This window comes from Alosa alosa, chromosome 11, assembly GCF_017589495.1.
Source record: "Alosa alosa isolate M-15738 ecotype Scorff River chromosome 11, AALO_Geno_1.1, whole genome shotgun sequence".
Taxonomy (NCBI): domain Eukaryota; kingdom Metazoa; phylum Chordata; class Actinopteri; order Clupeiformes; family Clupeidae; genus Alosa; species Alosa alosa.
This window is the reverse complement of record NC_063199.1, coordinates 22,967,166-22,980,850: the sequence shown is the minus strand read 5'-3', so window position 1 is coordinate 22,980,850 and position 13,685 is coordinate 22,967,166. Positions and strand designations below refer to the sequence as shown.

The 13,685-nt window shown below is 44.1% G+C and overlaps 1 protein-coding gene and 1 long non-coding RNA gene across 4 annotated transcripts in view; one reads left to right on the top strand and one right to left on the bottom strand.

The window, feature by feature from the left end:
• The window catches only part of LOC125303567 (tumor protein p53-inducible protein 11-like), a 54,276-nt gene that overhangs the window by 29,165 nt on the left and 11,426 nt on the right, over positions 1-13,685 (top strand). For all 3 annotated transcript variants that reach the window (XM_048257381.1, XM_048257380.1, XM_048257379.1), the window contains one exon: positions 6,737-6,874. In XM_048257381.1, coding sequence (XP_048113338.1) covers positions 6,746-6,874 — 129 coding nt within the window. In that variant the 5' untranslated portion in view covers positions 6,737-6,745. The remainder of the gene's footprint in view (positions 1-6,736; positions 6,875-13,685) is intronic.
• Positions 7,404-12,675, bottom strand: LOC125303570. The gene is made up of 3 exons (XR_007195062.1): positions 12,386-12,675; positions 7,752-7,809; positions 7,404-7,648 (listed from the first exon to the last, which is right to left on the bottom strand). It is a non-coding gene; the product is annotated as an uncharacterized LOC125303570 (long non-coding RNA).

The window sequence follows — 13,685 nt, the reverse complement described above, 5'->3', positions numbered from 1 at the left end:
TTTCCACCTACGTTTTGATCACCTGAAAGGTACGGAGGCCCCAGATGGGGGGGGCCCTGTCACCTGCCCCGCCGTTGATTTGAACACAGAGGCCCGTTCCCCCGTTTGATCTGGCAGGGCAAGTGCCTCGCCTCTCAACATCAGCAGTAATCTTGCGAGCGTGTCTTGAAAGACAACTGGCCAGCTGTTGTGGAAGTGCTGAAATGATGGCTGTGATTGCCTGCTGCTCTGTGTTGGCGGAGGTCATACTGGGGAGGGATATTGTATGAAGTAGCACAGGCCCAGTTGATGCAATCGTGTATAGAGTTGTAAGGCGGGCTTAACATAATGATTGATGGCAGAGTTGCAACGGTTTGGCTTGAATTCCCTGCTACTTGGAAACAAATAAGATAATGTTGCTGTTGGCGAACAGTGTGACACGAGTTAAACTTTTATTAAGTTGGCAAAAGTTTGAACTAGCCAACTAGCTCCGCTGGTGGGAAACCATGGGACTCATAGCGCTGTCCTATTGCATGCAGAAGAAATTTGAAAAGACAACCGATTATCCCCCTCGGACTGAGCACTGCGAGCGGTGAGTGCCAGACCCTACATTTTAATGTGGGTCTGGCTCATCAGAAACTAAGTAAAAAGCGTTCACTCACCTCAATTAGACAGCAGGAATGTTTTCTCACAACAGCTCACCCTCAAAACAATTACTTCAGACTTTCTATTGTATTCCCTCTAAAAAAGGATCATTTTCCTCCAGAACAGAACTGATCACAATTCTGAGCAGTAGATTGGAGGCATTGAAATGTGAAAGGTATTCCTAGAAATGGACACTAAGTAGAGCGTTGCAGAAAAGGAAACGTGACTGTCCATATGAAAGTCTTTTCAGCCGACAGACCTCTAATTTCACATGGCTGGCGCTGAATGGCTTATCCACAGATTTGTTTTCCACCTACGTTTTGATCACCTGAAAGGTACGGAGGCCCCAGATGGGGGGGGCCCCGTCACCTGCCCCGCCGTTGATTTGAACACAGAGGCCCATTCCCCCGTTTGATCTGGCAGGGCAAGTGCCTCGCCTCTCAACATCAGCAGTAATCTTGCGAGCGTGTCTTGAAAGACAACTGGCCAGCTGTTGTGGAAGTGCTGAAATGATGGCTGTGATTGCCTGCTGCTCTGTGTTGGCGGAGGTCCTACTGGGGAGGGATATTGTATGAAGTAGCACAGGCCCAGTTGATGCAATCGTGTATAGAGTTGTAAAGGCCGGGCTTAACATAATGATTGATGGCAGAGTTGCTTGGTTTGGCTTGAATTCCCTGCTACTTGGGAAACAAATAAGATAATGTTGCTGTTGGCGAACAGTGTGACCACGAGTTAAACTTTTACTAAGTTGGCAAAAGTTTGAACTAGCCAACCTTAAGCTCCGCTGAGTGGAAACCATGGGACTCGCCAGGCTAAGTAAAAGGCCTTCACTCACCTCAATTAGACAGCAGGAATGTTTTCTCACAACAGTTCACCCTCAAAACAATTACTTCAGACTTTCTATTGTATTCCCTCCTAAAAAAAGGATAATTTTTCCTCCAGAACAGAACTGATACGAATTCTGAGCAGTAGATTGGAGGCATTGAAATGTGAAAGGTATTCCTAGAAATGGACACTAAGTAGAGCGTTGCAGAAAAGGAAACGTGACTGTCCATATGAAAGTCTTTTCAGCCGACAGACCTCTAATTTCACATGGCTGGCGCTGAATGGCTTATCCACAGATTTGTTTTCCACCTACGTTTTGATCACCTGAAAGGTACGGAGGCCCCAGATGGGGGGGGCCCCGTCACCTGCCCCGCCGTTGATTTGAACACAGAGGCCCGTTCCCCCGTTTGATCTGGCAGGGCAAGTGCCGCCTCTCAACATCAGCAGTAATCTTGGCGAAGCTTGTCTTGAAAGACAACTGGCCAGCTGTTGTGGAAGTGCTGAAATGATGGCTGTGATTGCCTGCTGCTCTGTGTTGGCGGAGGTCCTACTGGGGAGGGATATTGTATGAAGTAGCACAGGCCCAGTTGATGCAATCGTGTATAGAGTTGTAAGGCGGGCTTAACATAATGATTGATGGCAGAGTTGCAACGGTTTGGCTTGAATTCCCTGCTACTTGGAAACAAATAAGATAATGTTGCTGTTGGCTTAACAGTGTGACACGAAGTTAAACTTTTATTAAGTTGGCAAAAGTTTAAACTAGCCAACTAGCTCCGCTGGTGGGAAACCATGGGACTCATAGCGCTGTCCTATTGCATGCAGAAGAAATTTGAAAGACAACCGATTATCCCGCCCCTCGGACTGAGCACTGCGAACGGTGAGTGCCCAGACCCTACATTTTAATGTGGGTCTGGCTCGTCAGGCTAAGTAAAAGGCGTTCACTCACCTCAATTAGACAGCAGGAATGTTTTCTCACAACAGCTCACCCTCAAAACAATTACTTCAGACTTTCTATTGTATTCCCTCCTAAAAAAAGGATCATTTTTCCTCCAGAACAGAACTGATACGAATTCTGAGCAGTAGATTGGAGGCATTGAAATGTGAAAGGTATTCCTAGAAATGGACACTAAGTAGAGCGTTGCAGAAAAGGAAACGTGACTGTCCATATGAAAGTCTTTTCAGCCGACAGACCTCTAATTTCACATGGCTGGCGCTGAATGGCTTATCCACAGATTTGTTTTCCACCTACGTTTTGATCACCTGAAAGGTACGGAGGCCCCAGATGGGGGCCCCGTCACCTGCCCCCGTTGATTTGAACACAGAGGCCCATTCCCCGCTTGATCTGGCAGGGCAAGTGCCTCAGCCTCTCAACATCAGCAGTAATCTTGGCGAGCGTGTCTTGAAAGACAACTGGCCAGCTGTTGTGGAAGTGCTGAAATGATGGCTGTGATTGCCTGCTGCTCTGTGTGTTGGCGGGAGGTCCTACTGGGGAGGGATATTGTATGAAGCAGCACAGGCCCAGTTGATCCAATCGTGTATAGAGTTGTAAGGGAGGGCTTAACATAATGATTGATGGCAGGGCAACGGTTTGGGAATTCCCTGCTATGGAAACAAATAAGATAATGTTGCTGTTGCTTAACAGTGTGACACGAAGTTAAACTTTTACTAAGTTGGCAAAAGTTTGCCTAACAGTGGTGGGAAACCATGGACTCATACCTGTCCTATTGCATGCCATGATTATTGAAATGATGCACCATCGGACCTGGGGAAAATGAAGGACATGTTTCATGCCAGGATGAGGAACTTCTGTTCCTGTCTAGTGTCTTGTTTTCTAGTGCCGTCGTCCCAACAGATTTAGTTACAAAACTTGGTAATGGATCACAGCTAAGACAGTAATGCTCTGTGAAGGCTACGGCAGGATGCCATATTTGATAATGTCGTCTTTCATCATGCAGTACTAGCTTACATAAGTACCAGTGGTGTTCAACATAATTTACTAATGTTAATGCAGGGACTGTGTGAGTATTTAAACAGAACAATGAAACCTTTTCCCCACAATGATGAAAGCTTTGATATATATCATTGGACAGGGTGTGTGCTGTTGCTATAAAAAGAGGATATTGACCAGTAGTTGCCCCAGAGCTAAGCTGCTGGATAGTGTATCTTTTGTTGGTCCATCAATATACAACTGATGCAGTTGTTGAACTTTTTAAATAGTTCCATCTGGGCTCATCAATAAGTTTCTGTAGGCTATTAAGCTGTTCTGTGTGTGATTAGTTATTCTGTGAGATCAAAATGGGTTTTTATGTTGTTGCATTTAGTTAAGGTAAAAATTAAAACATTTTGTGTTTTATAGATGTTTTATATTGAAAACTAAAACTCTTTAATGGGCTTGGTCAGTTGATATTTAACCTTTTTAAAGGCTTTTTAAGGCCCAGAAATGGCAAAAGCTGGAGGCACATGGTCTCTAAAATTAACCATGATTTAATTTGTGCCGTGTCATCTACTTGTCAAATAAGAATTTTTTGGATTAACCTCTTTCTTTCCAAGCAGGCCAAGTTTTAGGCATAAGTGGCAGAATGCAGCTACTGTAGGTTCAGTGTTTCCGTTGGTGTCATGTGATGGAACAGGTTCTATGGGTTGTTTGTACTTGTTTGTAAATTTGAGTAAACATGTGGATGCATCTTTCCACAGTGATGGAGAGTCTTTCCCCAGACAGAGATTCATTGGGTGTGGCCCCATAGTTTAGAGACTAATGCCATCTGTCAGAATGTTTGATCCCTTTGTTCAGATATACACTGATGTTCCTTCAGTTTTGTTTCCAATATGTTACGTGTACATACAAAAGACTTATTGACACTAGAACCTTTCATGGAACCTCATTGCAGATTTGATAAAAGGGTTTTGAATTGGATACTGCCACAGTGCATACATCTTTGGGTGTGGGCTGTTTGGCAGGCGCGGGGTTCTCTGAGAAACATTCTTACTTGACTGCTACAGTACTCTTCATATTTTGATAAAAGGGCCTGATTCTGAGACGGGGAGAGACCCAATCATGCTCTTAAATAGTCAAAAGAAATATTAATATACTTATCTTTAAGACACAAAGGTGCTACATGTGTTGTAGCAGAGTCCCTGTGCTGCCCAAGAATGTATTTGGCCACTCCTCTCGTGTCCATGCAAGTTCAAAACCCAATTAAGGTGAGAGGCGTACAAAAACACTGACAACTGGCAGCCATCGTTTACGCACAGCTCAGCCCACAAATGCAGAAATATCTGAGTGAGATTTACAACAACACGGATGCAATCACGAGGTCATCTATGGTGACCATTGAAAGTATATGATGTAACATCAAGACAAGATAAGAGACCCAGTTTCTTTCAGAGGAAATTACCTGGACAGCTGACTTCTTCTTTTGCCTCTGGGCTGGCTTGATGATTGGTGAAGAAATCCTCAAAGGTCAAAAGTGCCAGCTCATTTTTAATGATGCAGGAGTTCATATTACATATTTTCCCTGTTTTAAGTTGGTACACTCAATTACATTTGTGAATATTACACAAACTAGTTATTTTGTACTTTTCCTTGCAGAGTAATTTACTAAAAAATCTTGCTTATTCTACAATGACTATCTTACTGTTGGTGGCAGCAAAACCTACCTAGATACACAACTATGACTATTGAACTAGACAAAATAATTAGCGTGTGATATTTCCACAATCCATAACTTGCAGAGCATGACCATGTTCTGTGTGATATCAAAGCCGAGGCTGACTGCACAGCTGTTAATGTAACAAACTGATCTGTTGCCTCTGTAGGAATAAGTGTAATCCTAATTACATGAGAAATGTATTCTTTAGTAGGACAGAGGTCTAGCCTGACGAGCCAGACCCACATTAAAATGTAGGGTCTGGACACTCACCGCTCGCAGTGCTCAGTCCGAGGGCGGATAATCAGTTGTCTCTCAAATTCCCTCTGCACTAATGGGACAGCGCAGCTTATGAGTCCCATGCGTTTCCCACCAGCCGAGCTAGTTGGCTAGTTCAAACGTTTGGCAACTTAATAAAAGCTTAACTTCGTGTCACACTGTTCGGCCAGCAGCAACATCCATCTTATTTGTTTTCAAGTAGCAGGAATTCAAGCCAAACCGTTTGCAACTCTGCCATCAATCATTATGTTAAGCCCACCTAACGACTCTATACACAATTTAATTGGCCTGATTAAGTTTCGATTTCTGGAGCTCACAAGCCAACGGAGAGTTGCTAGACTAGCCCTGGCAGCAAATGTAATTCGCTGCCGCTAGGGGCGCGTCTAGATTTCTAGGCTAACAGAGGTCTACATTCATGATCTCTTATGCCAGGCAGACTGTGATTTGTTTTTTCAGTCGCATACACATTCAAAAGCATAAACAACAGTAATAAACTTGCATTTATATAGTGCATTATCAAGGCTCCCAAAACGCTTTGCAGTGAAGGGGGAACCTTACTAACCACCACCAATGTGTAGCACCCACCTGGAAAAGAAAATGCTTGGAAAAGTGAAATTGAACTGAGAACTTGACCGTTTGAACTTGGGAAGTGACTACTGAGTCCAAGGGAGTGTGAAACATATGCGGCTGACCAAGTCGAGTATATTCAGCAAATCAGCTGTGACGGTCCTCCGCATAGGAATCTAATCAGAATTTCATCTGTGCAATGACAAATGTGTTCAGTGTGTTGTGAAATGCGCTTTGGGCATATTGATGAGAAACCTGGTGAGTGAGGGCCCGACTATGTGGGAATGGCTTTGGGTATGGATTTGAGAATGAGCTAAGTGTATTGGTAAATGCTTTGCAAGCATTTGATCTAAACTGTTAAGGGGGTTAACCAGGTGCTAATGCGATGCTAATGCGATGCCACTTGGTGTGGGGCAGTAGAGAGAGGGAGAAGCAACAGAATCAGACATAGGACTTTGCATATGAGGGGTTTTGTTTGCGACAAGAACAGCTGTTGCAATGAGGCAGCCATGTGGTGGTTTCTGTTTTTTAGAATACAATCCTAATGCAGTCTAATAGATATTTCAATGGGTTAATTTCCTGTTGTTGTTGATGACATTAATAATTATTGGTTAATTATGTAATAGACATAGCAACTCTCCTGCTTCTCTATTCGTCTTTGACTCTATCGTCTCTTCTCTTCTGTCATTGTTAATAACATTAATAATTATTGGTTAATTATGTAATAGACATAGCAACTCTCCTGTTTCTCTTTTCGTCTTTGACTCTTCTCTTCTCTTCTCTCTACCCTTTAGGCTCCTAGCATGGCTGGTAAATCCCATCCACCTCTGATGAAGAAGCACAGTCAGACAGACCTGGTGAGCCGGCTCAAGACGCGTAAGATCCTGGGCGTGGGAGGCGAGGACGATGATGGAGAGGTGCATCGGTCCAAGGTGAGCGCTGGGCTCTACGGCTCTATGGCTCCACAGCCACTGAACACATCATAAACCCCTGAGGAGTCGGGGTGGAGGATGTCTGTCAGACTATGTGCAGAGCTCCCTCTTAATTCCAGTTGAAACATCAGCGACAGGCAGTGCATTAACCTCCCGCAGAGGCACCAAGAGAATGACTCCTGAGCATCAACCTTAATCCCACATGCAGTCTGAGTTATGCGCTCCCCAATGTGAAAATACCAGGCAATAGAAATATGACAGCACAGTTTGGGGCAGTAAGCACATGCACAATGCATGGCATTGAAGTGATTCTTCAACTTACTGCGTATATAGTTTGAATATGGCATAATTCTGTACAGTGTTTATATTTCACGTCTTTGTCTTTGTCAGCTTAGTTGTGAAAATGTTTTTTATTCTCATGGTGCTAGAAGCGTTTGCAACATCAGAAATAGTGCAACAGCAATGAATGTTTTAAAGGCTCATCTGTTAGATAGATAGATAGATAGATAGATAGATAGATAGATAGATAGATAGATAGATAGATACTTTATTGATCCCCAGGGGAAATTCAAGAATTAACAGCGATAATTCAAATGCAGATATATACGGTAAATAATAGAACCCCTGGTAACATAGTCGCAGTGTGCTCGTGCCCCACAACGTGGGCATCAAACTTCCTCCAGCGAACAGACACCGTCATTAAGCAGCCACATGGACAGGTCACACTCATTATCTATGGATGTCAGCCTGAATTCCCTCAGCTGGGTCGAGATGCTGCTGGCAGAGAGAGAGAGAGAGAGTTAGAGACTTCAGCTCTGCCTCCACGTTAACCGAGCTGTAACCAGTTGGAGTACCAAGCGCTACTAATGCAGCCTACCTGAAATATTCTCATTAAATCAGAAAATGGGTGCCTGTCCCTGCAGCATCTCTGGAGCCTATTAAGGCATGAGAGGAGGAGGAGGTAAGAAAGTGTTTAAACAAAATCTGCCTTTTTTGTCACTGTGTCACTGGCCCAGTCGATGCTAGTCTGTTCTCTAGTATGCACATGAGTTTCAGTGGCTTCACGTATGCACTGAGCATGTGTAGTGAAATTAACAGAAATCCCTTAACTAAATGGCATTGGTTATACATTTAGGGCCCTATCATGACATTCTAAAGTGCATCGTCACTCGTCAAAAGTCTATTCAAATTTAGTAGGATGTCCAGTTCACATTGGGAGGGGTTTCGTTATCAAAAGTGGAGTGCATGGCGCAACAAGGTGTTGCTAGGTTTTTTAATCAGTCATATGGGTGTGTTTGGGGATTTTAAACCAATGAGAATGACATCTGGCATTCCCTTTAACGGCGCAAAGCACGATATGTCAAATAAATGCATCGGTATTTTGGCATTCAACGGCTCATTTGAAGGAGGCTGCTTGCGAGACCGTATGAAATAGTCATTCTTAAACCATGCATTACTAAAACCTAGCATAGCCTTCACGCATTTGCACTCGTCTATTATTTGAACTCATTGGCAAAGTGAAACTTACTTCACCAAGGTGTCAGTCAACGAAGACAGTTAAATGCAGTTACTTTCACTATTGACTGACAATGGGTTACCATCGAAAACATAGGCTGGAAAAAGCAACACTTACCCTAATATTGCTCAAATGACTGAATAAAACGACATTTATCCTGCAGAGGATATCTCGTGACAGTGCGTCTTCAGCTGTGCTTCATACGTGTCTCTCGCCTCTCCCCTAATCACTTTTAACCGTCATTACCGATTTGCAAATGATGGTGAATAACTACTCATCATGAGATGTACAGTATTTCGTAATATCTTTATTCTAATTATGTTTCCCATTGTAATCGTGCAATTTGTAATGCTTTGCATGGACGTGCGCTGGTGTGCGTACATGAATGCTGGAAGGATGGTGCGTGCACCCGCCAATATGACTGTAGACATGCGCTCTTAAAATAGCATATGAACAACTCGCCATTGACTTCTGACCAGGTTTAGGTGGTGTATAATAGCAATTTTTAGACAATGCGCCAGGCCCCTCCCTAGGTTGTTAATTGCCACACCCCTGGTCGCAATGTTTAAAAAATAAACGTGCAAAATACCGAATTAAGCTTTGCGCGGGTGAATAATGAGCTTTACGCCATGCACTGGAGCCCAAAATACAGCCCATATACATTTTAAAGCATGTGTTTAATCTTTCTGAAGTAGCATAGCCTCTGAATATGTGGTCTGCTTGTTTTGGCCAGTAACAATACTCGAGCATGCTGCGGAAATGGCTGCAAAATAGAGGGTGGTAAGAGGTCATCAGAACCTGCTAGCATATTTGAATTAGCTCAGCAGGTCAGTCTGGGAAGGATCCCATTGACGAAACAATGTGGTAAGAGTTTCATCCACCAATTTAAAATCAATGAAGCCTTTCCAGACCCACCCTCAATCTCAAAATCTCAATCAATCTCAATTGGGATTTGAGAAGCGGTCTGGAGTCACTAGAGAAGTCAGGGAGGGAGTAGTCGAGTTGATCGTCTCTCACTGATGAAGAGGGCTGTATAAAGATCTTTTTGAGACAATCTGTGTCTGACTGTGAGAAGTCATTTTTCTCTCCAGAGCTCATTTGTGAGTTATTATAGTACCGGTAGACACAGTGCTGTTTTTTAGCCACATGCAATGTTAATGTTGAAGCTGTTTTGCCAATGCGCAATTGGTTGACGTGGGATGTCGGTTGTAAGCGTGTCCTCCATGAGGCCCATATCCATGGTTCTGACTTAATGGGATTTCCTCAGAAAAGTCGGAGAAAGCGGTCATTGTGCTCCCCTGCTCTGCCCATGTGATGTTTTCTCTCTGACCTTGTAAGTCACAATGTTATTTTTTCATTATTTTCTTTTCATACTCCTGGGAAAGTAGAAGGGCCTTGAAGGATAATTTCTTAACACCTCTACGACCACACACAAACACCACAAACCGCCCCCACACACACACACACACACACACACACACACACCCACACACACACACCCACACCACTACCACCACACACAAACACCACTAACCGCCCCCCCACCCCCCCAACACACACAAACACCACTACTCCCACACATCTCCAGTGGCCTCAAACAAAAGGGGGAAATGCTCCCCCTACCACTCACTCTTCCTGCTGCTCTGCTCTGCAGTGGAGGGAAGTTGTCCTCTTTGCTCCTTGTTAAAAAGGAAAACAGAAGCATGCTCTCTCTCTTTCTTTCTCTCTCTCTCTCTCTCTCTCTCTCTCTCTCTCTCCTGTTTGCTCTTTGTGAGAAAGGAAAACAGAAGCATGCTTCTCTCTCTTTCTCTCTCTCTCTCTTTCTCTCTTTCTCTCTCTCTCTCTCTCTCTCTCTCTCTCTCTCTCTCTCTCTCTCTCTCTCTCTCTCTCTCTCTCTCTCTCTCTCTCTCTCTCTCTCTCTCTCTCCTGTTTGCTCCTTGTGAGAAAGGAAAACAGAAGCGCGCCGTTTCCTTCCCTCACCAGCCCCCCTGCTGACGGCCAACTCTTCTCCTGGCTCAGCCAGCCGCAGAGGCTTCGGAGAGTGGGAGTAAATAGGGATAGTGTGTGTGTGTGTGTGTGTGTGTGTGTGTGTGTGTGTGTGTGTGTGGGTGTGTGTGTGGGTGGATGGTATGTCTTCTGCATGTCTCCCATTCCATGCCACAGGCTCAGTAAGGCGAGGATCACATTAGCCAGCGGCAAGCGGCAGCGGCAAATGTAACGCAACGCTCAGACCATAATAAGTTTTATCTCGTTCCTAAGCAACACAAACGGTTTGTCAATTGAATACGCTTGCGTTGCGCTTTGAAAGTTGAACCAAGTTACGCCAGCGTTGCCACCGTTCCGCAGCCGAACCATAGAGAACAATAGGAAACCTGCCGCTGGCTAATGTGATCCCCGCCTAATGTCCCTGGATAGGAGTAGCAGGAATAACTCTATGTAGTCTCCATCTTGCTCCTTATTTTAGAGCTTAATGAATGAACGGAGCTTCATTCATCGTGGTAATCATTTCAATCAGTCCAAAGGCCACAAAGGGCTTGCTTTGTGAAAAGAGGAACATACTGGAGATATTTGCATGTTAATAAGGCAATTAGAAAAAAGGATCTGTAAGAGTTTCGCTGATTGCATTATGATGGCACTGTTTTTTTCTAACTCCTCTAACTGATTGCTTTTAAGTGTGTGGTTTTTTCATGGGCTTGTATTTTCCTGGCTGATGCGCAATTGATGGGGAAATCCTTGCATGTTATTCTGCTCTCATTTGTTTAAGCGTAAATTCGCTTTGTTGTTTAGTTGTCTTTGTTTTCCCTTCTCTCTTCTCTCTCTCTCTCTCTCTCTCTCTCTCTCTCTCTCCATCCATCCCTCTCCACACCAGTAGCAGTGCCAGTGGTGGAATTTCTAATTCCTGTTGAATTCAAGTCCCATGGCTAGTGAGTGAGCTCTGCTTCCTGTTGAGTGTGTCTGTTCCTGTGAAAAACAGCCCATGAAATGGTGCAGAGGAAGCATGAATCATGTGCTGGAGACCTCACAGCTGTCAGTGGACAGGCCTCACTGAATACTCACACACACACACTCACACAGACACGCAGGCATACTTAGGCACACTTACACATATATATATATACACACACACACACACACACTCACACACAAACGGTGACTAATTGAGACTGTTGCTGCTGCCTCTGGTGAGGCGTGGGGGTTTGTTCAGTGCAAATCTCTTGTGCCAAAGAAATTTCAAGCGTATGCAGCCAGGAGCACAGTGCAGGTATTCCAGGAGAGTTTAACCCTTTGCAAAATGTGAAGTCCATCTGATCTGTTGCGTTTTGTGTCCACTCTGGTGTATACGGGGCTCCCGTAACAGTAGAGATCGCCACTCCTGTAGGTGTGGGTGCGCTCGTCTTCGGACTATGATAATATCACAGGGTAAAAGAGGAAGTATCTTTCAGTGTGTGTGTCTGGTGCGGGGGCCCCTTTTCGACGGGTTTAGGCTGTACAAGAGGATTGACTTGATGGAGAAAAAACTCACTACAGACATTCGTCTGTCTGTCTAGATCGGAGGGAAGATCAACTACCCTATTCTTTTGGGAGCTTTGTCAAATTGAAATTAAGGCTCTTGACAGTTCTTGTAACATATAAGAACAAGAAATGACAGTTCTTGTAACATATAAGAACTTCAATTGACCACAACGGATCTATAACAATTTAGATTCTATCTATACATACACTCGTATTTATCAAACAGATTTCCGTATCCTCGCTTGGGTGTGTGATGTGCATTTAGACCCCAACGGGTCCTAGACTTTAGCTTCACAAACAATTTGACGCGCCAAATAAATTTGCTAACAAAGCCTTTTTGTTTTTTTGTCTGCCCTGGAGCATAGGACTTTCCTTCCCAAATGCCTGGCTGAGTTCGCTACTCCTGTGTATGTCAGTGCAGTATGTTTTTTGCCCATATACAGTGTCTTAGAAAGTAGCCCTCAAACGGACGCCTTACTTACCCGGAGCGAAGTCAAATCTTTGGAGCAGAGGCCCTATTGCAAGGCATCCAGGGTTCTCAGCAACACAGGAGAGGCAGACAAATTCGAACAAAACGCTAGACGGTCTTTTTACAAACTCCTAATCAAAGGTTAGGATTTTGACTTTTATTAAATACAAACAAAAAATATAAGAAATGAAAACTGTCTAAGTCTAAAGGCTAAACGCTCGGTCCAAAGAAAAATGAAAAGGAAAAAGAAGAACCCTGATGAAGGGGTCGTTCTCTTTTTATACCCCTCTCGGTCAGGCAGGACATGTCCTAGTTTGGTATTATATCTCATCATGAAATATTGGTTCTGCTTTTTTGTTTTGCTTAGTTGCCAGTCAGCTTTTTTTTTTGCTGACAAACAGTTTCTTATATCTGGTACATTATGTTCTTACATTCTGCCTTTACATTTTGTTCACAGCACATCTCATTTAGCATAACACGCTTTAATACTAACACAAACTTTTTATATCTAAGCAAACACATTTTATGTAAATATTAGCAAAACACTCTCTGGATCCGCACCTATGATTGCCAGGCCGAGGCTGGGCCGAATGACAATCCCAGCGTTTGCTCTCTGCAAATTAGTTTGCCTCAGAAGCATGCTGTTCAAATGGTGTCAAGGGTGAGTGCCATTTATGTCAAGAGTATATTTGAAGAGCAGATAAGTGAAACACACACACACACACACACACACACACACACACACACAGATACACACACACACACACACACACATACATAAACACACACACACACACACACACAAAACACACACACACACTGATACACAGACACACACACTAAATGCATACAGTTAAGCGCGCACACACACACATGCACACACACACACACAAATACAAATTACACACAGTAAATACACACAGAATCCTAGATAGGTGGATTTTTTTCTAGACATCCAATTTGCCCATCAGTGCAGTGCGGTGTTGTGCCTGCCGCAGCCCATGCGTGTTTGCACTTAGCCTTAAGCTGCCGCCGAGCCAAGCACATGGAAGGAGAGAGAGCTAAGACAGGTCCACCACTGCACTGTGTCAGGTCCACCACTGCACTGTTAAAGGTCCACTACTGCTCTGTATCAGGCTGCTTTTATTTCCACTTCACACACAGAGGGACGACCAGAGTAGCCGATGGGCAGGGTACAGCAATAGCCCTTAATGTGCATGCTATTATGCAAACCCTCGCTACGGTCTGTGCCCTTTCGCTGAATTGTCTGACCTCTTTCTGCATGACCGTTCTCTCCGAGCATGGTGGCCACG